Source organism: Mus caroli, unplaced genomic scaffold (genome assembly GCF_978045245.1).
Source record: "Mus caroli unplaced genomic scaffold, Mus_caroli_1 scaffold_17, whole genome shotgun sequence".
Lineage (NCBI taxonomy): Eukaryota > Metazoa > Chordata > Mammalia > Rodentia > Muridae > Mus > Mus caroli.
The window spans coordinates 95,030,143-95,057,401 of NW_028227272.1; the positions used below are offsets into that span (position 1 = coordinate 95,030,143).

Consider the following 27,259-nt stretch of genomic DNA (forward strand, 5'->3'; position numbering starts at 1 on the left):
TTTGGTCCTCAAGTTCTCAAGAATTCTGCATAGCAGGGATATGTGGGGAAAGTGACAAAGAATTCACTGGAAATTTGCACCCCATGGGAAATGGTCAAGCAGAACACAGCAAAGCTACAACTAATTCCAGAACAATATTAGAAAGAGATATCCGTGCCTCTGGTTTTTATCTAATGGAGTTAAGTAATGTCCCAACTGAGACATGCTATGAGAAAAGCTTATTTTTCTGGCTTCAGTGATTTCTAAAAATGGGTGTGTTGTGGCTGGCCAAGGCATCTGTCCAAAAATGAAAAGATCACATACAGAAATCTAGAATATAAGGGCTCTTACCTTCCCAGAAGGTCAAGAAGATAAAATACACACACACACACACACACACACACACATACACACACACTCCCAGCCCCCTCCCCTACATATACATCTCTCACATATACATACATACATATACACACCCTCCAGCTCCCCTCATCCTCCCCATACACACACACACACACATACATACATACATACACACACCTTCCAGCTCCCCTCATCCCCCCTATACACACACATACACACACACTCCCAGCCCCCTCCCCTACATATACATCTCTCATATATATATATATATATATATATATATATATATATATATATACACATACATACACACACCCTACAGCTCCCCTCATCCCCCCCTATACACACACACACACACACACACCACACTCCTACAGGTGAGGTTAAGGACAGCTGAGACAAAGTCTCACCCTTCCTATATCCATATCCAATAACCAATGGAGAGCAACCACTTTGGGAATCAAGAGCAAAGGTCTGTTTACCTGCCTGGCCAGCCCATCTGACCTCAGAGAACAGCACCTGGACATAACATTTCTTCATTTGGCCAAGAAAATGCTGAAGGGGTTTGCAACCCCATAGGAAGAACAATAATATCAACCAACCAGATCCCCCAGAGCTCCCAGGGACTGAACCACCAACCAAAGAGTACACATGGAGAGACCCATGGCTCCGGCCACATGTGTAGCAGAGGATGGCCTTGTTGGACATCAATGGGAGGAGAGGCTCTTGGTCCTGTGAAGGCTCGATACCCCAGTGTAGGGGAATACCAGGGAGGGGAGGAGGGAGTGGATGGGTGGATAGGGGAGGGGGAGGGGAGATGGGATAGGGAGTTTCCAGAGGGGAAACTGGGAAAGGGGGTAACATTTGAAATGTAAATAAATAAAATATCAAATAAAAAAAAAGAAAATGCAAAAGCTTAGAATTATAAAAGAAGAAATTGCAGTGGATGCTACTATGAACAGACCCCTTGCAGGAGAGGAGGCAGTCATAAATGAGGGAGGGACAACTTCATTTTGGTTTGTGTACTTTTCAACTTCCCAGCACATAGGATTTCCTGTAACAGTGTAAAAATGAACACATTGCCATCATTCCCTTTCTAAGGTTGCCTTTCTGGTAGCCAAGCAAAACCATTAAAAATGCTTCAATTCAGGAGCTACAGAGATAGCTCAGTGATTAAGAACACTGACTGCTTCTGCAGAAAACCCAGGTTCAATTCCCAGCACCTACATGGCAGCTCACAATCATCTGTAACTATAGTCCCAGGGAATCTGACACCCTTTTCTTGCCCACCATAGACACTACACAAACACACATGTAGGCAAAATACTCACCTATGTTAAAAAAAAAAATGAACGTACTTCCCAAGTACTTCCACTTCTTAGAATAATAAAGCAATGAACACAAAGTGGAGTGGCGCTGGGGCAAGGTTACTGAGGACTAAGCAATCCTGTGCAGCACTTAACTCATACCACCTCTCTACCCAAGAAGGCTAGGTGCTGTATATGACCAGTTACACGGCCAGACAGGAAACCAAGCCTCGCGTGAAGAAGCAAGGGAGCATGGCACCGTGTCTGTCCTCAGATCCCTTCTCCTGCCCCGATAACACAGCTTTTGCCTAACAGGCAGATCACCTCCAGAAAGCCCTGTGCACCCACTGATAAGGTGGTTAGACAATTTTAAAAAAACACAAGGGAAACCTAAGTACATGGTGGGAGGAAGCAAAGCAACAGACCTGAAGGCCAAACAGGCTAATCTCAGGGAAGCTCATACTGCTCAGGGTATTACATGTATTTGTGACTCCTCTCCATGTTTTCCAAGTTGTTAATTTTGGAACAATATAACTTCTACGTTTGAGACAGAATGCAGCACTTGGAGCAAACTGTGTCTAAATTCCGGAACTGTGGGCAACAGCATACCATGGCACGCATGTCCCTGCCTATGGATGTGAAGTTCCCACAGTAATCAAACTAGGGACGTGATGAGGCCGAAACCACAGTGCAGCCACAGGAAGGGCAATAACATATCAAATAAAGCTGAGTGGATGAAATGAAGCCTTTTTAAAAGTTTATGAATTTCTCTATTGGCTTTCATAATGGACGAAACTCACCCTCTCCTTTATTCCTGGGCAGGCAGTTCAATAGTGCCACCACACAACTCCAGAACTTTCCATCTCCCAAACAGAAGGGCTGTCCCCACAAAAAACTAACTCCGTACCCAGCCCCTCCCAGGCCCCATCCTGCCTGTGCACTTGACTCTATGGACCGCATCTAGAGCCTCACCTAATACCGCTTACAGTGTTTGTTCTCTTATATCTGGACATAGTAAAAGGTCCTCATACACTTGGAAGAACATGTCAGTATTCCTTTCTTTATGAGGCTGAGTGATATTCTCTGTCCATAATGATGTATTTACACAGCTTGGGCTGCTTTCCCTATTGTCTATGGTGAATGGCATGATTCTGAGTAGGATTCTGAGCAGGATTCTGAGCAGGATTCTGAGCACGATTCTGAGCAGTATGTGCAACCACTATTAGCCTAAAGGCTTCGGTTGCTAATTCACCCTGTAGATGGACTAGTAGGAATGTACTTCACTCACCCACTCTCTGAGGCTACTTTTTTTTGGCAACATGAATATCTTTAATGCTGAACTGCTGTAATGTCTGCATCTCTGTCCCTCCTCAGCTGCCAGGCCAGCTCTTGGCACTAATCCACTGCCCCTGAGAATTGGCTCAGAAAACAACAAACACAAGCTGCCCAGCTCCCAAGAAGTACAGTCCTTATCTGCCACTGACAGAGTCAATACTGGCTGTTGAAGCAGGCATTTTCCCAAGAAGGTACCAGGAAGGTTGGGCCCCCTACTCTCTATGCCTCAGTTTCTATCCTGTAAAAGTGACCACAGGGCCATCTATTTCCAGTCCTTACCAGTTGCATGGGCTGTACCAACTTCAATATTACAATGCTTGCCACAGGCTTCAGTTCCTTCTGCCACTCTAGTATCTTCCAGAGAGTTCTTTGGATTCACTAAGGGGATAGCATGGGCATACGACTTCTGTACTAGCAAGGGTTGGGGAGCCTCCCTTGGGCTGATGTCATAGCACCGTAGTAATTAATCTGGCCAGTTTTAAACAATATCTTGGACCCACCTAGCCCACCCCAACCCGGCACACTTGATTGTACACCTGGGAAGTTGGAAGAATAGTCAGGCTCTTGAAGCATCTGTTATTTATGCCTGTGAGAAGAGAAAGTAAGCTATTTATCCAGCTAAGGAAGAGGAATAAATACATCTGATTCTATAAATACTTGGTCCTAACGATAGCCAAGCAAGAGGGATACACAAACCTGGCTCATCCAGACCCTGAGCAGTGACAGCAAAGGAAATCTCCAATGTCATGAAGTATAGTCTTGGTACTAAAGCATGCATATAAACTGACAGGTTAACAAGTACAAGAGATCCTTGCTGTGAAGGTAACACAGCAAGGTGTGCAGGGTGAGGAGTGATAGCATTCTCCTCCCAGCCTGGGCATACCTGGGATCCCCTCCAAGCTGTCTGCTAAACACTCTCTACTCATTTAACTTGAAAGTGAAACAGGTACAGATCTTTCACATGCAGGGGTGGGGAATACACAGATGGCCGCAAAGGAAGGAACTAGCCTAACTTCAGGATGGTCACCACTGTGGGAATGAAGCTAGGACAAAGAACAGAATTATTGTCTATGTCACAGCCTAAAAATATATATTCTCTTCACAGAGACACTTGCACACAGACACTTGTTTCTACAGCAGTGTTCACTATAGTTACAAAACCAGCTTAGATGTCCAACAAGAGAGGAATGCATAAAGAAAATATGGTTTAATAACATGGAATCCCTTTCAGCCATTTAGAAAAATGAAGTTACAGCATTTATGGGAAAATGGATACAAATGGAGAGAATCTCATTAAGACAAATACTGCCAGTTTATCTCCTTTGTAGTTCCTAGATTTTATATAGATACATGAGATCATATATGTATGACATACAAGCATAAGCTAAACTGTTAGGGCAACAGAGAGGACCAAGAGTGGCAAGCAGGTAGGAGATGCTTACTTAAAAAAAAAAAAAAAAAATGCGTGCAGATACCCTTGGAGGCCAGAAGAGGTGTCAGATACCCTGAAGCTAGAGTTACAGGAGGTTGTGATCTACTCAGTAAGGATGCTAGAAAACAAACTTTAATCCTCTGCCAAAGCAGCAAACACTCTCAACTACTGAGCTATCTCTCTAGCCCAAATCTATATATTTTTTATGTACATAGAAGTACATTTTCAAGAGTTGTGATGAATGGCACTGAGGGGTCCCTTTTCCTCTTACAGTAAGACTCACTCCTCTGATATCCATGGGAACCACGGTGGCAAGGGCGTCCCACTAGCCATGTGGGACTGGTTTTTGAGTTTTGAAGATAACTGAATATTAGGCAAATCAGCCTTTTTTATTAAAATTATATTTCAATTTTATTTTATGCATGTTGTTATATTAGCCTGAGTGAATGTCTATGTGCTGTGTACTCCTCCTGCCTGTAAATTTGAAGAGAGCATTTGACCACATAGAACTGAGGCTAAAATCTGCTGTGCAGTGCCATGAGGGCGCTAGAAAACAAAAGATGTTTTAAAATCCAAACCGCAGACAAAAGTTTCAAATGTCATGATGGTGGCAAATCAAATAATCCATTTTTAATATAGGGGAAGATTTAGGCCCACAGATACAAAGTACATAGTACTAATAATAATCATTAGCAATAAAGGCAGTGAGTAAAAGATGGTATGTAAATACAGCAGGCTGAAATTCATCTTTGATTTTTAATATTTCTTGGACTCAGTCTTGAGATTTCCTTAGACTTTCTGGTCAGTCTCATATGTGCATCTCACTTATAAACTCAAAGCAATAGGACTAATTCTATATACCACACGGCACTGGCTCAGAAACCCTGCCTCACATGAATAGTTTCACATACGTACACATACCAGCTTTACTGAAAGAATTCAGCCTTTTAGACTGAGCACTCAAACACTTTCAACACATTGGTAGCTATATGGCTATCAAACCCTCTGCCTGTAGGCAACCACTCCAATCCCTACCAGGCCCTTCCCTACCCAGGTCCTGGCATCTCTAGCCAGGTTCTATTAGATGGTCCTGGCATCTCTAGCCAGGTTCTATTAGATGTTTATCTGTTCTGGGAATTTCATATGAAGAGAGTAACATAACACAGGGCTGCATATTTGTTGTTTTTTGATACAAGGCCTTGTGTTCCCCAGTTTGGCCTTAAACTCACTATGTAGCTGAAACTGACCTTGAACTTCCTCTTTTTTTTTCTTTTACTTTTAAATTTTATTTTTAATTTATTTTTTACACTCCGTATTCCATTCCTCACCCCCCCCAGTCCACCCCTCCGACTACTCCACATCCCACACTTCCACCCTACCCCACTCAGTCTCCACATGGATGTCACCACCCTCTCCCCCCTCCCAACAGCAAGTGACTTCTAAACTCCCTGGGGCCTCCAGTCTCTTGAGGGTTAGGTACATCATCTCTGAATGAACACAGATTCAGAAATCCTCTACTATGTGTATGTTGGGGGGTCTCATATCAGCTGGTGTATGCTGTCTGTTTGGTGGTTCACTGTTTGAGAGATCTCGGGGGTTCAGATTAATTGAGACTGCTGGTCCTGCTACAGGATTGCCCTTCTCCTAAGATTCTTTCAGCCTTCCCTAATTCAACAACAGGAGTCAGCTGCTTCTGTCCATTGGTTGGGTGCAAATATCTGCATCTTATTCTTTCAGCTTCTTGTTGGGACTTTCGGAGTGCTGTCATGATAGGTACCTTTTTGTGAGCAATCCATAGCCTCAATAATAGTGTCAGGCCTTAGGGCCTCCCCTTGAGCTGGATCCCACTTTGGACCTGTCATTGGACCTTCATTTCCTCAGGCTCCTCTCCATTTCCATTCCTGTAATTCTGTCAGAGAGGAACAACTATGGACCAGAGATGTGACTGTGGGATGGCAACACCATCCCTCATTTGATGTCCTGTCTTCCTGCTGGAGGTGGGCTCTACAAGTTCCATCTCCCTACTGTCAGGCGTTTCATGTAAGGTCCCTCTCTTTGAATCCCGGGAGTCTCTCACCTCCCAGGTCTTTGGTGCATTATGGAGGATCCCTCCAACCTCCTATTTCCTGAGGTTCCCTGTTTTCATTCTTTCTGCTGGCCCTCAAGGCTTCAATGCTCTTCCCTCCCTCACCCAGAACCAGGTAAGGTTCCCATCTCTCCTTCACTCTCTCCCCCATTCACTTTCCCTCCCTCCCTCCCCACTTGTGGTTGCTTTCTTCTCTCTCCCAAGTGGGACTGAGGGGTCCTCACTTAGACACTTCAGCTTGTTGACCTTTATGAGTTCTGTGGATTGTATCTTGAGTATCATGTACTTTTTTTTTTTTGGCTTATATCCACTTATTAGTGAGTACATACCATACTTGTCCTTTTAAATCTGAGTTACCTCACTCAGGATGATATTTTCTATATTTTCTAGTTCCATCCATTTGCCTGCAATACTCAGAATGTCCTCTTTCTTAATAGCAGAGTAGTATTCCATTGTGTAAATGAACAACATTTTCTGTATCCATTCTTCTGTTGTGGGACATCTAGGTTGTTTCCAGGTTCTGCCTATCACAAATAAGGCTGCTGTGAACATCATGGAACACATGCCCCTGTGGTATGGTGGGCCATCTTCTGGGTATATCCCCAAGAGTGGTATAGCTGGGTCTTCAGGTGGATCTATTTCCAATTTTCTTAGGAACCTTCAGCTTGATTTCTGGTGTGTTTGTGCCAGTTTGCAATCCTTCCAGCAGTGGAGGAGTGTTCATCTTTCTCCACATCCTCTCCAACATGTGTTGTCACCTGAGGTTTTGATATTAGCCATTCTGATTGGTGTAAGGTGGGATCTCAGAGTAGTGTTGATTGGCATTTTTCTAATCACTAAGGACTTTGAACATTTCTTTAAGTGTTTCTCAATTATTCGTGATTCCTCAGTTGTGAATTCTGCTTCGTTCTATACCCCATTTTTTTTGGTTTGGTTGTTTGGTTTTTTGGTGATAAACTTCTAGAGTTCTTTATACATTTTGGATATTAGCCCTGTATCAGATGTGGGATTAGTGAATTTATTTCCCAATCTGTAGGTTGCCAATTTGTCTTTTCAACTATGTCTTTTGCCTTAGAGAATCTTTCCTATTTCATGAGGTCCCATTTATCAATTCATGATCTTAGAACATGAGCCATTGGAGTTCCGTTTAGGAAATTTCCCCCTGTGCCAATGAGTTCAAGGCTCTTTCCCACTTTCTCTTCTATTAGATTCATTGTATATGGTTTTATGTTGAGGTCCTTGATCCACTTGGACTTGAGCTTTCTTCAAGGTGACAAATAGGGGTCTATTTTCATTCTTCTATATACAGACAGCCAGTTAGACCAGCACCATTTATTAAAGGTGCTTTCTTTTTTTTTTTTTTTTTTCATTGTATTTTTAACATCGTAGTTAGGGTTTTACTGCTGTGAACAGACACCATGACCAAGGCAAGTCTTATAAAAAACAACATTAATTGGGGCTGGCTGACAGATTTAGAGGTTCAGTCCATTATCATCAAGGTGGGGGCAGGGCAGTATCCAGCAGGCATGGTGCAGGCAGAATTAAGAGTTCTACATCTTCATCTGAAGGCTGCTAGTGAAAGACTGACTTCCAGACAACTAGGATGAGGATCTTATGCACACACCCACAGTGACACTTACTTCAAACAGGTCACACCTATTCCAACAAGGCTACAACTCCAAATGGTGCCACTCCCTGATCCAAGTATATACAAACCATTACATTCCACTCTCTGCTTCCCATAGACTTGTTCAAACACATGAGTCTATGGGGAACCAGACTTAAACATATCATAGTGCAAGATGCATTTAATCCAACTTTCAAAGTCCTCACAGTCTATAGCAGTCTCAACAATGTTAAAAGTCCAAAGTTCAAGGTCTCTTCTGAGATTCATCCAATCACTTAACTGTAATCCCCAAAGAAAGACAGGAAACCAGCTGGGCAAACTCCAAACTCTGCATCTCCATGGCTGATGTCAAAGCGGTCTTCAGATCTCCACTCCTTTTTCATCTTCGTTGACTGCAACAAACTGCTTTTTCCTGGGCTGGTTCTACTCCCTGTTAGCAGCTTTCCTCACCATATATCCCATGGCTCTGGTATCTTTAACATCTTTGAGTCTCCAGGGTAATTTCAATGTTACAGGTTCTTATTTCAGTGTCTGGGATTCCACTTGATCTTTTGGGCTCCTCCTAAGGGCTGACATCACTCTCCAGCTCTGCCCTCTGTAGCACTCTAAGCTCAGGTTAATCCACTCCAACTAGGCTTCACCAATAGCCTCTCATAGGATCTCTTTATGGTGTCAAGCCTCAAATGTTTTGCATGACACCTTCAGTCTTGGGCCATCAACTACAGCTGAGGCTTCACCTTCTCCAGTGGCCTTCCCTGGCCTCTCACAGTGCTAAGCCTCAGCTGCTCTCCATGACCCCTTCATGCTTTTAAAACCAGTACCACCTTAGTGACTCTTTCCCATTACCAAGTACAGCTGCAGCGGGAGGTACAACTTTGGCTCTCTGGAACACAGCTTCTATATGTTTGAAGAAAATACTTCCCAGAAGATTTCATCTCAGTGATGCTGGTCTCTTCTTAATGACTGCTAATTTCTTAGCTCCAGCTAACCAGCATCGATTGTCCAATAGTCCCTTCTATTATTCACTCTAAAGCCAGAGACACATGGCTGAAACTGCAGAGTTCTGCTGCTTGCATGAGCTGGAACATGGCCCCCTTGTTCTATTACATTATCACCAGAATTCTGTTCTCCAACACCTTCGCTAACTAAGATTGACTGTTCTGGATCTTGCTCTGTAGATAGGCCTTGAATGCAGAGATCAGCATGCCTGTCTCCTGGGATTAAAGGTGTGTACCACCATGCCTGGATCTAAATTTAGCTGGGTAGGATCTTGCCCCAAGGTCCCACTCCCTTAATCTGTTATTTCCTAGAACACAAGATTTTGCTCCATTTCACTTCCTGGTACTCCTTTAATACTCGAACCATATATTTTATATTTTTTCCTTTCTAAGCTTTCTATGCTTGTTCAAACTTCTCTTCATAAGACTTAACCAGAGAACAAAGTCTCTGCTGGACTTTTTTGAAACTTCCTTTGTCATTGCAATTAATCTGAGTCTCTTCACCTTAGCCTCGGGCAGACTTTTCAGACAAGGGCAAAAAGTAGCCACATTCTTCACCAAAATACCACAAAAACAGTCTTTATGCCACATTCTGAAATTCTTCTGCTTTGAAATCTCTTGGGCCAGGTCAACACAGTTCAAATCACTCCCAGCAACAGTCTTCCATAGTGCTACTAGGATGACCCATTAAGCCCCATTTAAAGCGTTCCACTGCTTTCCTAATCCAAAGTCACAAAACCACATTCTTTCAAATAAAAGCATGCTCAGGCCTATCACAGCAATACCCAGTCCCTGGTACCAGCTTCTGTCTTAGTTAGGGTTTTACTGCTGTGAACAGACACCATGACCAAGGCAAGTCTTATAAAAAACAACATTTAATTGGGACTGCCTTACAGGTTCAGAGTCCATTATCATCAAGGTGGGAGCATGGCAGTATCCAGGCAGGCATGGCACAGGCAGAGCTGAGAGTTCTATGTCTTCATCCAAAGGCTGCTAGTGGAAGACTTGACCTTGAACTTCTGATCTTCCTGCCCCTACCTTCTAAGTATTAGGATAACAGGTACATACCACAATACCTAATTTATATGCTAGGGATCAAACACGTGCTTCATGCATGCAAGGCAAGCATGTTCCCAACTGAGCTACGTCCCAGCCCCCAATAACATGTTTTCTAGGCTCACTGATGGTGTGCAAAAATATGCTGGTGTTTCTGTCCATCTCAATGCCTAATGATGTTCTCTTATGTGCAGACTAGACTTTTTTAGTTCATTTATCCAATAATAATCAATTTCTCCCAAGAATAATGGTTCTATGCTTACAGTAACTCTGAAACAAGGCACTTGCCTATCTCCAGCTTGATACTTACTAAGTATACAGGGGAAGATGGCACAGTTCAAATACCCAACTCACCTTCTCCTGGATTGACTTGACCACACTGGATACCTTCTCAACTGTCAGCTGCAAGGATTGTGGCCTTGGGTCCTTCTGGAAAGAGAGATGCAGTGGACCCTGTAAGAGAGAGGCTGTATGAAGAAGAATGCATAAGTGTAGTCTGGGTTTTACTTATTTTTAAATACACACTTGCTACAAAACTAAAAATTAAAAAAAAGAAAAAACTGTAACAAAATATCCCAGTAGGTTTATGCAGGTATACTTGCATGTGCACACACACACATAACCAGACATTGTTGGATCTTGCTCAGCACTTGGCAAGAAGGACCCCACAAGGAGGGAATGATGGAGATGCCTACTGTCTCAAAGATGAAGCAAAGAAGCATTGTGCTGAGCCCTAAGGTTCAGAATGGAGAAAAGTGCACAAGGCAGGCTGTGGATGCACTTTGCCCTCTCAGCTATTTCCTCCTTAGTAAGGAAATGCTCTTCTCTGGAGGGAGAGAATTACCTCTCCTGCTTTATGAGGTTGTAGGTGCACTAGCTTGAGGTGACATCTCCCTTCTCCTCTTTCACTGCTGGGCAGAAACTCAGAGCCTGGCACCTCTCTGGAATGTGAATTGGGATGTGAAATGACACAGAAGGCTACTGACTGGAAAGGAACCTGTCTAGTAGCTGTGTCTAGAGTCTTTATCTCACAGCCCTCCAAAGCTGCCTGGTTCCCCAGCCACATGGTTCAATAACTCCATGCATGCTCCAGTGAACTCTTGTGTCTTTCTTGTGTGTGTGTGTGTGTGTGCGTGCGTGTGTAAACATTTGTGTGAATGCAAGCAAATGCCTTTCACAGTCCAAACATGGAGATCAGAGGAAATTCTTGGGTGTCAGTTCTCACCTTTGTTCAACCTTGTTTGAGACAGTCTCCATGCACAAGGCTACTTGCCAATGAACTTCAAGAATTTTCATGTCTCTTTTCTCACCATATGAGCTCTAAGTTTATAAAGACATATGCTACCACACCTGACTCTCACATGTGTGCTGTGGGTTCAAACTCAGATCCTCATACTTGTATGGCAAATAGTTTACTCATTGAACCAGCCCTCTCTTTTTCTAGGGCAGCAGAAGTAGGTGGTGTCTCTCAAGTTAAAAATTTCCCAATGAGGGCTGGGAATATAGCTCAGCTGGCCAAGTTCCTGTCTAGCATACATGAGGCTTTAGATTCTATTGTCATGGTGCTACATAGTGCTGAAATCCTAGTACTTAAGAGGTGGAGGGAGAAAGGTCAGAAGTTCAAAGCTACTCTTGACTACATATTGAGTTTGATGCCAACCTAGGTTATATGAGACCTTGTTTTGCTTTTCTGTTTGTTTGTTTTTATTTTTAAATCTCCAAATGGCAGATATATTAAACCAATGCCATAAGGCAGTAAAATTGATGCCTTATAAAAGTAAACATGGGCTTGGTCAACAAATCAAGGACTCTTCTCTTAAAATGAGTTCTCTAGAAAGACCCAGCTTGTATATCAATATGCTCTTAGATCGATACCTTCTTTAATTTTTCCTGCCAGAGAGCCTTTCCTGTCTGACTTCTAACTGGGTGGTGAAGAGCTACTGCCTTTTGTGTGTTCTGTAAGCCAGGACTCTATGGCTGTGAGCTAGTTACCTATATGGGTATGAGCAAAGATAGAAGACAGAACTGGCATGTGATGAGACCAGAGATGCTTTGGCAGGCCTGGTGCAGAATAGCCATGACATAACTCTCTCCCGATTTTCCAAGAATCCCCAGAGATCAAAGTCAAGTATAAAATACACAGTTCATTTAGATTTAGGATTTATAACCCCACCCTGTGCTAATAGCACCTCACTCCTCATTCATGAGAGGTGGTAAAAATCTACATGGCGCCGGGCGTAGTGGCGCACACCTTTAATCCCAGCACTTGGGAGGGAGAGGCAGGCGGATTTCTGAGTTCAAGGCCAGCCTGGTCTACAAAGTGAGTTCTAGGACTGCCAGGGCTATACAGAGAAACCCTTTTCTTGAAAAACCAAAAAAAAAAAAAAAAAAAAAAACTACATGGCAGAGAGGATGAAATCACCATATCCAGGCTGTTCTGGCTGAGTCTGGGGCTGAAGCTGGTTCTGGGAGGAGCAGCTGGCTAAAGACTCTATGAACTTGCTGAAGTCACTATACTAAGAGTGAGTTGACCTTGTGGCACATAGAGGCCATCAACAAAGTGCCTAGATGCTAATGTAAGCCAGCAAAACAGAGCCTCCCAGAGACAACCCTAGAAACACTGGACACAGACTCTGTCCTGGAGTCATAGCAGGGCAGGTAGGATCGAAGCTCCTTCCTGTGGTGCCTTCTGGGCAAAACCACAGAAAGATCTTTAATGTCAAGGGATGTTCTTACAAAGGACACAAATTATAGGTTAAAATAAGGATAGAGAGACTACTCAATTCCTGCACTGCTGATAGTCTGCTGAAGGCTAGCAATACCAGCCCACAGCCACCTGCCCAGACTACAAAAAGATCTGCACACACAAGAGAAACCCATCATATAGGAACTGCCAGAAAAACATACATTCACACACATATCCATATTACACACACACACACACAAAATACACCAAACAAAAACTGAAAAGTTAGGTAGGTGGCCTTCATACTCTGGCCCATAATACAGAGTCTCTGTGATTAAAACTATGGCTCTGTGCAATGGTGGAGAAAATGTAAAACAGGCTGATTCCAAGTGGAAGCTCAGCCACAGGGCCACACATGGAAAACTCCATACCATTAAGCTTTGTTTCAAACACAGGACTGTTTAAAATCTGTGACAAATTACTTTCAGTATGTACTAGCCACCCTAATTGATCATGCCAGAAAACTAAAAGTGAGGAAAATGGCTGGAGATGTCTCAATTGGTAAAGTGCTTGTGACAACCTTAATTCCAGCCCTACAGGCTAAACAAAACACTCCAATGTACTGACGCTTGCTCGAAATCCCAATAGGGGAGGTTGGACTAGCAGACACAGGAGAATACCAGAGGCTCACAGGCCACGAGTTCCAAGCCAATAAGAGAGCCTATCTCAAAAACAAGGTAGATGGCACCTAAGGGATGTTTTTGTGCACATAAGTACACACACACACACACACACACACACCAGAAGAGAGAAGACTAAGATGAACCCTGCTGTTGAGTTAAAAAGGAGATTATTGATATGCATTCATGGCTTAGAAGTCAAATACTGGTAGACATGAAAATACAGATATTTTCATGACCACACCTATGCTGATGTGCTATTCATGGGAAGGGTCTAGAACACTGAGAGCTGAGCAGTGGTAGGCATAAACAAATTCTGCATCCTCAACTGAAGTTGCTCAGAGAAGTGGCTGGATCCAGGGCCAGAGAAGAAAATACATGTAAAGAATAAAAGAAAAGAAAAGAAACACAAGTGTGGGCTGACAAGAACACAGCTGGCTAGAGAAACACACAGCTGCAATTTTGGCAGCAAAGTAATAGTAATGGTACAGGATCAGAACCCATTGAATAATTTAAAGAACAAACAAACCACAAATCCAAAGTGTTGTATACAACCAGCTAAAATATTCATGGAGGAGTGATTGTTATCTCTCTTAACAGAGTTTCAGTTGATAACATAAAGAAGGAACTAGCAAATCACCATTGAGGAAACTCCACATAGGTAATTGTTGTAGATGAGCCACACAGAGGGACACCAAATTGAGAGCAAAAACATCCAAGAATGCATCTCCCAAGACAAAGTAACTAGAGCCAAATGTGAAGACATAAGGCACAAAACCATCTCACCAAAGAAGCCAGGACCCACTCTCCCAGTAGCAAGTTACACCAATACCATGAGCTCCTCATACTGAACAGTCATGGGTTGCTATTTCTGTATGTACAGTCTCAAACCAACAGCAGGATAAAACACAAATATTCAGCAAAATAACAACACTCTATACTATTAAGGTCACAAACAATAAGACAAAATGAGAAATCATTACAGTCTATGGGAGACTAAGTAGTACTAACTAAGGGTCACTAGAGGCCTGTGAAAACCTTGAGCAATAAGATGTTGTGCAGAGAATGCTACTGAGATTGGGAAATGCTTTGTTTTCTTATTAAAGGGATTGTAATAAGTTAACGGCTTGTAGTGTTACAATGTTAATTTCACTATGTTTTTAGTTGTAGCTACATTGTGCTCAGGTTACCCTCTTGACTTCTACAGTGTTAATTTTATTGAGTGCTTGGTTATAGTTACACACTGTACCTAGGTGAGCCCATTGCTCTACCTGAATTTCTCCAGTTGTAAGTTATAGCAACCCTGTCCCAACAGTCATTCTGTTCTAAGAATTGTGTGATAGTTATGAGATGCTGGGTGAGGAACACTCAATTACTCTTCCAACTTTCCTGCAAACCCAAAAGCAAATCAGTTTTCAAAGGAGAAATTTCAAAAGAACAGTCCATCTTACTTACTCATGGTATACCAGGCTCTGTTCATAGCCTCATACAGGTTCATAACATCTGTATGAACTCCCTTCTGCAAACATACAGAGAGATCAGACTTGTCCAAGACCACACAGCTAGTGAGTACAGAGTTGGGAATCAAACTCCAGCCATGGCTCTCACAGATCTTTCCCATGGTTAAAGAACTCTTTTCCCTCTTCAAACACTAGAAGTGGTTTGGAGTTAGCTTTGGCTGATTTTGGTTGGTGTGGATAAGGCACCCCACTCTTTCCTGAATTCCTGTTGGGAGCATGGCTGAATTCAAAGAAGAGCTCCATTGGCACTTTGGGTTTCACACTACTGATCTACCGTCACCGGCCACCTTCCTTTCATGTTTCTTTTCTTCAGAATGCTAAAACAGAGCACAGTAAGCAGGCTGCTGTTTTGGGGGCTTGTTGGCTCCCAAGTCTGAGGCTTGCATTCAGATGCCATGGTGTACGTGACATTGTCTTCTCCTTCTACAAGGCCTGTCTTTTAACCCACTCATACACAGGGCTTGTTTCCAGTCACTTCTGAGCTGGGCATAAAATCCACCTCTGTGTGGAGAGACCCAAGTTCTGCCTCAACTCACAATGCAGAGAGCAAATGATGGCACAAGTGACCAAGAAGGAAACAAGTACAGGCTGCCGGATGTGTGGTTGGGGCTGCATCCTTACAGAATGGAAGAAGTCAAGAAATTAAATGAGAAAGGAGACACATAGTACTACAAGGAACTTTGGGATGCCCAGCGGAAAGGTCGTTGTACTGGGAATAGCCCTGAGTATATAAGCTATAAAAAGGGAGACTGGGGTGTAAGGGGCATGGTAGAGTTCACAGAGTTGCCCCAGACCCATTTTAAATCTCAGTGGGGTGGGGGCAACAAACTGATCCAGGGCCCTTACTTGAGTGGCTGTCAAGAGTCTCACTACCAGTCTTTCTGTGCACAGCTTCTGCCATTGGTTTTTGTAAGTCCAGCTTGAAAACCACTAAATGATGGCAAGACACTGCAGTTACTGGCCACTATTTACATGCAAGCTTCCGAAGCTGAGAATTCAGTGCTATTCAGACATGTTCTAAGTTCACACTGACTCCCCATTCTCCAAAGACTATAAATTGCCCAACAGTCTCACTCAATTATTTTAGAATATTCCTATGAGGGAATCCTGAATTGAAGGATTATAGAAATGAGCAGGTCTAAGAATCTTCCTAATCTAGGACCACTGATAGTTGAGGGCAGAGAGGAAACACTAGAGAAACCCATGACAACAGCACCTGAACATGGGCTCTGAGACTGATGTTTTCTCAAGAGCAACAGGGCAGAAGGGATGACCTGAAGCCACAGGCTGGCGTCCCAAGCCAGGGCTTTGGAAACAGCAATCTTGGGTAATCTTGGATGGTGTAGGAGTATGGGCCATCACTAATGTAACTGATTATTACCACAAGCCAAAGTATTCAGGTGACTACAGGTCAATCATGGGGTAACCCTGAGCAGCTATCTTCAGATAACACAATACTTTTTGGGTTCTCTGGCTCTCTGTTACAGAAATATGGCCCCAACAATAAACATAAATTTTTGTAAAGACAAACTTGGTGAAGAAATGAGACTTAATGTTAAAACTGTCAACTATAGGCATTGCTGGGGACAGCAGATCTCTGGTTGATAGATGGCAAGAGACAGGTATGTACAGTGGCTTCTCTCCCAAGGGGAAGAAAGTATCTCCTGTTCGCTAACCTTCAGCTAAGCCAAGCCCTTCTTGTGAATGTGGCACCGTGATAGAGAAGCATGCAAGGGTAATTCCTACTCACTGGAAGATTACTCACCAGATGCCAGATCTATGATGGCTTCCCTTCTTTCCCATCTAACTAATCACCCTATAAACTACTTATGGAGTGATAGTTGGAATCTGGGTTGGAGTTCACACAGCTACACTTATAAGAGCACAAAGAATCCACCTTGAGTCACTTCTTAGTCCTTGGATCACAGGGATTCAGTTATATCACACAGGCCCTCTTCATGAGACCTTATTCAGAAGAAACACTTGAGGCTCAGGATGAATTTGCTTCCCACAGGACATGGCTGTAGCTTATTTGGGACCACAAAGAAGCCAGATCTTGAGCTCTCCGTTCTCAAGCTCTTGAGAGAGAAGGGCTTGAGCAAAAAGTTTGAGTTTCCATTGTAAAACAACTAAGATGGCTTAATGAGTAAAGTGCTTGCTGTGTAAGGATGAGGATCTAAGTTAGATTCTCAGAACTTAGGGAACTAAATTAGGTATGAAGCAGCAGCATGCTTGTAATTCCAGCACTGTGAAGGCTGTGGAGGTTGTAGAGGCAGAAACAGGTGGATTCTTGGAGCTTGCTGGTCAGCCAGCCTAACCAAATCAATAAGCTCTAAGCCAATCAGAAACCTTGTCTCAAAATACAAAGTGAATAGTGTCCTTGAGGTTGTCTTCTGGTCTCTAGATGTACACACATTACATGTGCACCTGCATACACATCACACACACAAATACAAACCTAGCATAAAATCTGGAATGGGACAGGTTACTGTTTCCACTGGGTAGAAAAGTTCCCTCTTCATGGAAGATGATGGATCTGATTGAACATTACTAGTGTCTCTCCATTCGACTCCACCAGTGACAGATCAAGTATTGGTTGACTCCCAAGTATTAGTTCCCTACCTGGCTGGGGCAAAGAGATTTCAGGACAGAGTCAGGCAAGTGACCTCTAAGCTATTGCTGTCTGTGCCTAGAGCAGTCTGGGAATGTCAGTCTAATCAGGGATTAGTGGCATTCGAAGTGGGGGGAGGGCAGGGAGAAACTCCAGCAGGTGTGGCCGCTGGTGTCAGGCTCTCACTAGTATAAATGCCTGCATCAGTTCCCCACGTGCCACTACTGTAACAACAGCCACACCCTAAGACAGGGGTAGAGAGGTAAGTGACTGAGTTCCTATCTACAAGCAAAACCCTCCATTTGAATACAATCAGGCAGCATTCTCAGGTATCAGGCATCAGTCAGTCAACTAGAACAGAACTGTACTAAGGGATAGATAGCCAATACCAATTTCTGTGCAAATTTGCCCCTGTAAAGTTACTTTGAGTTTAAACCCAATATGGTACTGGCACTTTCAAACAGGAGCTCTCTAGAAATAAATGTCTGAATTTGTCAAAGAGCAGAGAACAGACATGACCATGCAAACAAGCCAGTGTCTTTTCTGCCAACCCCAACCCCATGCCACCCCTAACCACAAAGACCAGAGTGACAGATAAGGGGATTTCACCTGCCACTAATTCTATGGGAATTCACTTGCCCAACTGAGACCAGTGCTAAGGAAGGGGCTTCCTCTTCTTTCTAGTCAACCCTCCAGGCACAAGAAGCCCTGGGAGCATGTCTAGAGTGATCCTATCTTAGGAAGTCAACCAAGAAATGGCAGGAAATAAAACATCCAAAATTCACAGAAGGGAGGGGCACTGACTCTAGGCCACCAGTGTCTACCTCCTACAGATCATTAACCAGCACACTTGCAACCACCCTACTGAGAGAGAGAGACTGGCATCAGCTCAGGCAACACTGTGTTCTCTGTACTGAAGCCAGGCTTTTAACACCAGATCAAATGACAGTCAGTGACAGCAACTTCATGGTGGGGTCATGTTTACTCCTACATATGAGGACACATGGCTTGAGTACTGACCCTGGGTAGAGGTCCAGCTCTGATGACTGCGCACCTATTCTAAGTGTCAAGGCAGATGTCAACTGATCTTGTAGTCTTTGCATCCAAAAAAGTCTCTTTCCAAGAGTCCAGAGCAAAGTCTCTTGTACTGTTGGATTTGTGCTAACTCATACTTAAAGCATTTTTCTTTTTTTGTTTGTTTGGGTGTTTGAGTTTTTTGGTTTTTTGTTTTTGTTTTTGTTTTTTTTGTTTGTTTGTTTTTTTTTTTTTTCCACTCAATGGCTACATGTGCCAAGACCATGGCACAAAGATTAGGCTCAGGGCCTAGTGGAATAGTCTGAAAGTGGATAGGTTCATCGTGACAATGACTGAACATTATAGTATTCACTGTGTTCTAGGCTGGCAGTGTGGGGCTTCTCTGCTGGGCTGTACAGCAGGTACAGGCAGAGGCCTGTGTACCTGAAGTTGAGGGACAGCTGCAACGCTGACAGGTGCCAGCTCTGTCCCACCAGCCTAATTCCCCTGTGGAATGCCTCCAAATTGTAGACGCCAGGAACTTGTCCTTACACTAACATCTCTTAAAAGTAAAAATAAGTGTGCAAGCAATTAACAATGAAAGAAACAACCACAGGAGTATGAGACATAGAGCAGGGTAATAAGCCCAAGGTGTGAGGTCAGCACATTTGGGTTCTCATCTTGGCTCTGACACCAAAGACTACTTTAACCTTCCAGGCCTCAGTTTCCTCAGATGGATGATGATGAAGAAGATGATGATGATGATGATGACATGCTAATCTGGAAATGACATAAGCATTTACAGTCCCCAGGGCTATAGCTGAGAAGCAGCGAGATCTCGATAAATGGTCACTATTCTATGTGCTCAGAAATGCAAGCCTTTTAGAATTTAGAAGCTTTAGGCAGAGAACAAGATTCTAAATGAAAGCACATTTGGATCACAGTTATCCATTTATCGGGTTCAAAACCAGTAGGTGTCCACCCGGAATCCTCTAGGGACCAGCTGGGTGGTTCTCCCACAGAAAGCCCCCACGGAGCTTAAGATGTTTGCTGTGTGAAACAGTCAGTCACTTTGTTAACTCCCCACCTCAGGTGCTTCACTCTCCCTGGTTCTAACTTCAAAGAATGCCTCCCCTCGGTAGGCTCTGGGTGGCGAGTCTGGGACTGTGGCGGCCTCCCAGGAACAGGGCTCTTTCTGATGCCCCTCTCACCTTCAAACACCACGCCCTCCTAGGAACTCACCCCTCTCTTTTCGGCCTCATAGTTCAGGGCGGTCACCCAAGCCGCCTGCCACTGGTTCCCCCAGCTATCTCGTGTCAGTATCCAGGAAAGGAGTGTGTCCGACTCCCGGCGCCTTAGCTCATCCGGCTCCGCCCGCCGCCGGGGCGGGGGTCGCGCCTTGGCCAGCGCCCACTGCGCCAAGTACAGGCCCACGGTGCCCAGGGCCGCGACGAAGAGCGACACCAGGAAGAGCCACTGCACCTCGCTGAGCCACGAGCCCATGCTGACGGCGCATACCCAGCGAGCGCGCCCCGACTTCCCCCAGCAGCCGTGGCCGCAGGGCGCGCGGAGCTGGCGGGTGGCGACTCAGGACATCCGCCGGGACGCCTGGGCACAGGGTCCGGGGCCTGGGAGGCCAAGGCAGCGGGGAGGGCGGCGAGGACCGGTAAGCGCACCAAATTGAGCGCTGCGCGACTGGGAGCCGAACGCGGGACAGAGGAAGCTGCTCCCCACGCGCGTTGGGAAGTGCAAGGCAAAGGCTCTTCTTCCCAGCTTGCCGCCCCGGTTGTCCCGCCCGTGGCCAGCAGTAACCGCAGGAGGCCGGGCCTGGGGGCGGAGCAGGAGCCGAGTCTCCTTTTACAGCTCCGCCTCCTTAAAGGCCCCGAGGGCCCTCACAGCGGCGGTAAGGGCGCAAGTCCTCTCCTGCCACTACCTTGAGTGGTGGGTGAGAAGGTGTCGTGGTGCCTCGTTTGGCGCTTTAGATCCAAAAGGTTACTGCCAGGCGCCTTGGCTGGGAACTGTGCGCTGGCGCGTGGGTGGGATGCCCAGATAAAGCGAGAATTCCAAGAATTTCCCCACTGCCAGGACTAGGGTTTTGCAAGGCTAGCCATAGCAGCCTGTAGCTGTCACCCTAAAGTAGGCTGATGGTCTCTGCAATATGGGGATGATGCCTGTCCTATTTCAAGATCCAGGGACGTGCTTGTCAAACCCAGGCCATAGTTCAGGATGTGCATGGATCATTGACTTTGGAGTGTGTGTGTGTAAGTGTACATGTGTGGTATGGTGGGAGGTGAATTTGGTATGGTGTATGTGGTGGTGAGATTTGTATATGCAAAGTACCCGTTTTTTGTGTTTTGTGCATTTGTGACAGCTTTCTGCATGCTCATCTTGAGAAGTTTCAGAAAGTTGTCAGAAACATGGTTCAGCTATGTTTTCTGCAGCTGCATCAGTGGAACTGGACTTCAAGTTGGGGTAGGTGGACCTAACATTCTGCCTTCTCCTAGTATGTTGGAGCAAAAGACTGGCTACATCAGGGGAGATATGAGCCTAGAATCAGTGTCCCTACCACATTTATCTTTGAGGAGAAACGTGGGGTGGCAGTTGGACAGAGGGACTTTGTGGAAACAGAATGGAATCAGTTCAAGGCTGCTAGGATTGAGCTTGAACCTCTCCTAGCTAGGATATGGGATAAAAACTCCCTAACCCTAATCCTGTCTTGAAAAACCAAAAACAAGCAAAAGAACAAACAAACAAGCAAAAAAAAAACAAACAAATAAGCAAACAACAACAAAACAACCCTAACCATGTCTTTCAAGTTACCATAGGATGATGAACCCTAACAGGCATAGTACACTGGCTGGAGGCTCAGACTTACTCCCCTTTCCCTCTTTATATCTGGTATTTTAGCAGAAACAAAGAAAATCTGTTCTCATTGAAAGAAAATGCTGTTTATTTTCTAACCTAAAGCTAAATCTATTCAGCTGGATGATGTGGGTCTTACCAGACACCTGGTAGACTACCACGTCTACCTGTGTCCAAATCCACCTGTGTTCCTATGTGTATGTTGGCTGCTACTATGTGGGTGGTGACAAGGAGCTCATCTATCCTGTGTGACTGGTACAACCAGTCTCATTCTTCCACGGACATGTCTCAGGGGCTGCTTACCCAACTGGATTGTAACAAACTGCAAATTAACCACCATCCTTCATCTGGAATGTGTCATATTTCTATATGTGTCTACAAAGAGATTGTTGACATGTAGACATGGAGAGTGTCAATATTTGCTTCTAGAAGCAAACTAAGGGGAAATAAAGAATGACCCTGGCTTATGGGACAATGCAAGTGGTCAAAACATGCTTGCAGCCATAGTAGAAACTCCTCGTAAGTTCATGAAGAGATCAGGCCCCTCTAGTTTCTGCTTCTAGTGGAAGACCCATTGGTCCTGGGCTTGTCAGGTGTTTGTTTCCCCATTGTGATATTCCTTGTTTCCCATCAGCTCCTGTTTCTTTCCCCACAGCCATCTTTGACCTGGGGAGCAGACTATAGTTCTCCTGTTAGGGTGCCTACTCTCACTTCAGTGGGTTTTATGGGTCTAAGTCTCAGTCACATTTGGCTGTGGCCATTTGTTGAGTTTAATCTCTCTCTCCCTCTGTCCCTCTCTCCCTCTCTCTCTCCCTTTCTCTCTCTCTCCCTCTCTCTCTCTCCCTCTCCCTCTCTCTTGTTTGTATGTGTGTTTGTAAGTACACATGTCCGTGTGTGTTTCAAGTGCATGCACCCATGTACAAGCAGCAAAGGCTGGAGAAGGACATAAGGTATCCCATTCCACTTTCAGCCTTGCTCTCTTAAGACAGTATTTTTTTTCTTTTTCTTTTTCTTTTTCTTTTCTTTTTTTTTTTTTTTTTTTGCTTCTATTCTCTCATATATTATATCCCGTCAGCAGTTTCCCCTCCTTCCATTCTTCCCAGTCCCACAAGTTCTGTGCCACCATTACCCCAGCACATCTTATAGGCAGGACAGATTGTAAGTCAAAGGTTTTGTGGCTGGGTAGATTTCCCAGTGTTACTGCTACAATCCTTGCCTGGTTACAGAAGATGGCTAGTTCAGGCTCTGTATTCCCCATTGGGTCACTCTCAGATTACAGGGAGTTTCCACTGCAGTACATTGTCCCTTAAATGCCCCCTTAATTCCAGTTTTCTCTCCCAGTACTCTCTCTCTCCTTCCCTCCCATCCCAGCCTGATCTCTCCTGTTCTGATCCCCACCTGCTCCCAGTCTCTCCACAAAATCTGCCCATTTTCCCTTCCCAGGAAGAACCAGGCATGTGTCATCCCCACTCCACCAGCCCTCTTGAGCCCTCCTTGCTACTTAGACTATCTGGGTCTGTGAGTTGTAACATGATTATTGGCTCACACCTTTTATCCCAGCACTTGAGAGGCAGAGACAGGTGGATCTGAGACCAGGGTCAGCATGGTCTACAGAGACAGAATCTCTTTACTCATCCTAGAGCTAGGCTGATAACCAGCAAGCCCCAGAAGTCTTCTATTTCTGCCCACTCCCCACCAATACTGGGTCACTGTGGGTGAAGGCATGCAGCCACATCTGGCTTTTTACATGGATTCAAAGAGATTTAAACTCAGGTCCTGCATATAGCAAGGGCTCTTATCTACTGATCCATCTCCCTAGTCAGGTTTAACCACTCTTCAATACAAAATGTTGTGACTTTGGGTTCCTATGAGTAGGCAGGGTAGTGATCTGTACATGAAGGAGGAGCCTAGTTATGTTGGCTGCTGCCCCTGGCTGGGTCCACGCTCCCCTGTGGTAGTTGGTGGGTGATAAAACATCTCCTAGCTGCTTAGCCTGTGCCTCAAACATTTTCCATCAATCCACAGAAGCCTTCTAAAGGCATCACTCTGAACATGGACAAGATCTTCCTGCAGTAGAGGGCTGGATATCATGGCAGAGTGGAGAAAAGAAAAGCACATGACCCATGTTCTAAATTCCCCTCCAGCCCCAGTGCCTGAAGCAAAAGTCCCACTGCTCCTATTTTCATCTCAGACATTTTTCTGAAGTGCTTGACCTCCAGTCAAGAGTCGCATGTTGGATGTTCTATGCTGACTCACCCTGTCTTAGCGCAATTCTCTTATCTGTACATCAAGATTAGACATACTTTACCATCTTAACAACCAAGCCCAAAAGATATGAAAATGCTATATTTTCAGAAATTAATAAACATATCTAGTGTTTTAAGTTTTGCATCTTATACAGTTGTTCTCATTCATATGGGAAATTATTTATTACTGTTGAACAGATACTTGGGGTGGGGGGCTGGTTCTTAGACAGTCTTGTATAATCCAGGCCGATCTTTAACTTGGCATATAGTCTGAGGTAATTTTAAACTCCTGATTCTTTTGCTTCTATATTCCAAGTGCTAGGATTTTTGATGTATTCCACCATGCCCAACTTTATGTGATATTAGGCATGGAACCTTGGTCTTAATGCATGTTAGGAAAGCACTCTACCAACTGAGCTACATCCCCAGCTCATTGTGAAAGGTTTATAAACATACTTCCAAAGAATTGGGACTTGTAGGGCAGCAGGCATTGGGGAATAAAGGGAGTGGGAGAAAACCCTCGACCCACCACAGTTCCAGTGTTCTGGGCAGGTGGACTTGGGATTTCCACGCAGCATGTGTGGGTGTCTGGCTGTGGGAAGCCACAGCCCTCAGAGGGTGGACAAGGGGCAGTCCAAGGTCTCTGGGCCTCACGGAGGCCAGAGATAACAGGTAAGAACTGAGAACCAAGTAGAGGTACGGTGGGCAGCTTGGTCATCCACGGAGCCTAAGGGAAGAGAGGGCAGGGAGAGAGGGGACACTGGGTGGTTCCCACGAGGGCTAGAGTCCTTGGTCTGGTCCATGGCTGGAGCACAGGTAGGCCTTCTGGTGGGAGGTTAGACACGCTCTTTAGGGGAAAACCTATTCTATCATTCAAGCACAGCAGGCCTTGGTGAACAGAGGCAGTGTATGGTTTTAGAGCTTTATTGTAGAAAGACAGAGAGAAAGAGAGGAGGTAAAAGAAAGAGAGAGGCCGGCCATGGCCACATGGAGAAAGTGGGGAAGGGAGGGGGAAAAGGAGAGCTAGAGATGAGAGTAAGAAAGGTGAGAGCTTGCCGGGTGTGGTGGCGCACGCCTTTAATCCCAGCACTCGGGAGGCAGAGGCAGGCGGATTTCTGAGTTCGAGGCCAGCCTGGTCTACAAAGTGAGTGCCAGACCAAAAAAAAAAAAAAAAAAAGGTGAGAGTTTAAGAGAGATAAGAGGCGGCACCAACCAACCCCTTTTATAGTGGGTTGGGCTACCTTGCTGTTGCCAGGTGACTGTGGGGAAGCATACCTGGCTATAGTCCAGCAATTATGGGGGTGGAGTCTAGCCAGAGTGCCAGGAACTTGAGACATTGTGTGACATATAGTCACAGGATATGGAGTAGCTCTGTGGTGTCAGGCACCTGTCTCTGGGAATGTGGCTCACTGTTCCATTCCTTGTAGCGTTTTCTACTGGGTCTCTGGAGCAAGCCTCGCTCAACCAAAAATAGGCTGCTTTTCAAGGTCCCACAGGGACTTTTGTTAAATTTCCAATAAATTACCTTAAATATCTGAGAAAAGGGAAAGGGTGTTCCAGAAACTCTCCAGTTTGTCTCTTCTCCTGGAAATGGCTGCTGTGCCTAGTACCATGGCAGATAGCAGTTTGTGGAGAGGGGACTAAGATGGTTACCTCCCAGGCCAGTTAAACCAGCAGGATCCATACACTGTTGCCTCTCAGCTGACTTTGTGGTATAAGACTCATGGTTATGTTGGGAGAGTGAGCAGAGTGTGGAAAGACATTTGGCCTAGTATCCTGGCTCCATCTATTTCCGGCCAATTTCCTGACATGCCTGTAGAGCCCAGGCAAGGAGCCGATGAACCAGACAAGGTACACACTTGTGCACACACACACACACACACCCCACATGTGCATGTGTACATTCACCTTCCTATCAGAATTAGCCCCAAGAGAAAGCATGCTTCCTCTTTCATCATGTCACTATCTGGGCTTGTAGCCGGGTCCTTTTTCCTGTTGTTTTGATTGTGCATAGCAACAGTCACCAGAACTTTCAATAATAATAATAATAAGAAGAAAGTGCAGCCTCTATGGGTAGAGAGCAACCAGCCAGCTCCTTTGAGTATAGTCAACAACAGAAACAGCAATATTGTGAAGCAGGGCCACTTCTAACAGAGATAACACTCCAACTCCTAAGGATACACCAGCTATGTGAAACACCTGGTCAAAGCCATGTACTGAGCCTCAGCTGCCATCAGATTCTGCCCAGGGCTTTATGAACCCACTTCCTGCTCATGGCAACACTGGAAGGAAAACAATATCTCACTTTTTAAATGAAGTTTAGTTCAGAGAGGAATATGAATTAAAGCTACAAGAAAATGACTGAACCGCCTCAGGTTCTTTATGACCAAACCCAACTTCCTATCCTCCTTTATAAAGACAGAAGCAAGCAAATTTTATACTTAAAGTTTCAAAGCTGGGAGTAAAAGAGTCCCCTTTTTCCTGAACACAGGCAGAAACTTGCCTAAAGGAAACATGTAGGCTCTTAAACCCGAGAGATTAGTCACTGAGGAACCCACTCAAGGAACAGTACAGCATATCTATAGCTCTCAAGTCCATTGTGGGAACTACTGAGATTACAGTCCTGGCACCTCTGTGGAAATGGCCAGGCAATCATATGATCATCTTGAGTGGTCAGCATCCTAGCGCAGGTGCCCATCAATCAACAGGATGTGCCTTCAGACACCACCCAGGTGACTTCTGTTGATGAGCCTGAGTCACAGAAACACTATGGTGTTGTCAGCGTCTGAGAAGGGCTACCTGCCCTAGGCAGACTGAGGAATCACCCATGCATGATTCTGTCCAAGCTGAACATATAGAGGAATGTGCCTGGGTGGCAGTCAGCTTCTAGCAGGTAGTTTGAGTAAACTTCCCACAGGATTTCCCAGAAGTAATTGCTTGTGTGATTGGGTGGGTTCACTCTTTGGAGCAAAAAGCAGGAATCCAACTAGCTGAGATAATTCTCCAAAACTTTCCATTTACTGTGCATTTTCCCAACTCCAAGGAATACTGGCCCCTCCTGTGCATATACATCTGAAGTCTCATGGCAGAAAACAACCTGGAAACTGACACTAAGCTTGGTTTACCGTTAAAAGTAGAGTTTGTAGGGACTTAACTACAAACTAGAGCAAGTGAGACCCATGGTAAGAGGGTAAACTGAGGAAGACAGATGGGGATGCACAACCGAAAGATGCTCCTCCTTTAATGCACCCTTGCAAAGGCTCCTTTAATGCACTACATGCAAAGGCTCCATTAGAGGTAGTCCAGGTTCCTTGCTTGCTGGAGAAGATTTGGGGGGCCAGTTTCTCAGAGCCTGCTAGATCTGCCTCTGCAGCCTTGTTACTCGGGGGATGATGCTGTGGTTGTACTATGCTAGGACTGTAGATAAGCATGGTTGTACCTTTCCATATCAGACTTT

General features: G+C 44.8%; 1 protein-coding gene across 3 annotated transcripts in view; it reads right to left on the reverse strand.

Moving 5' to 3' along the window:
* C2cd2 (C2 calcium dependent domain containing 2) overlaps positions 1–20,515 on the reverse strand; it is a 71,316-nt gene extending 50,801 nt beyond the window's left edge. For 2 of the 3 annotated variants that reach the window (XM_021185345.3, XM_021185344.3), the window contains exons 1-2: positions 19,937–20,515; positions 10,538–10,636 (exon numbers count right to left, since the gene is read on the reverse strand). In XM_021185345.3, the coding sequence (XP_021041004.1) occupies positions 10,538–10,636; positions 19,937–20,197 (360 nt within the window). In that variant the 5' untranslated portion in view covers positions 20,198–20,515. The remainder of the gene's footprint in view (positions 1–10,537; positions 10,637–19,936) is intronic. The other variant, XM_021185347.3, reaches the window with a different exon arrangement.
* Between the last annotated feature and the right edge of the window lie 6,744 nt (positions 20,516–27,259).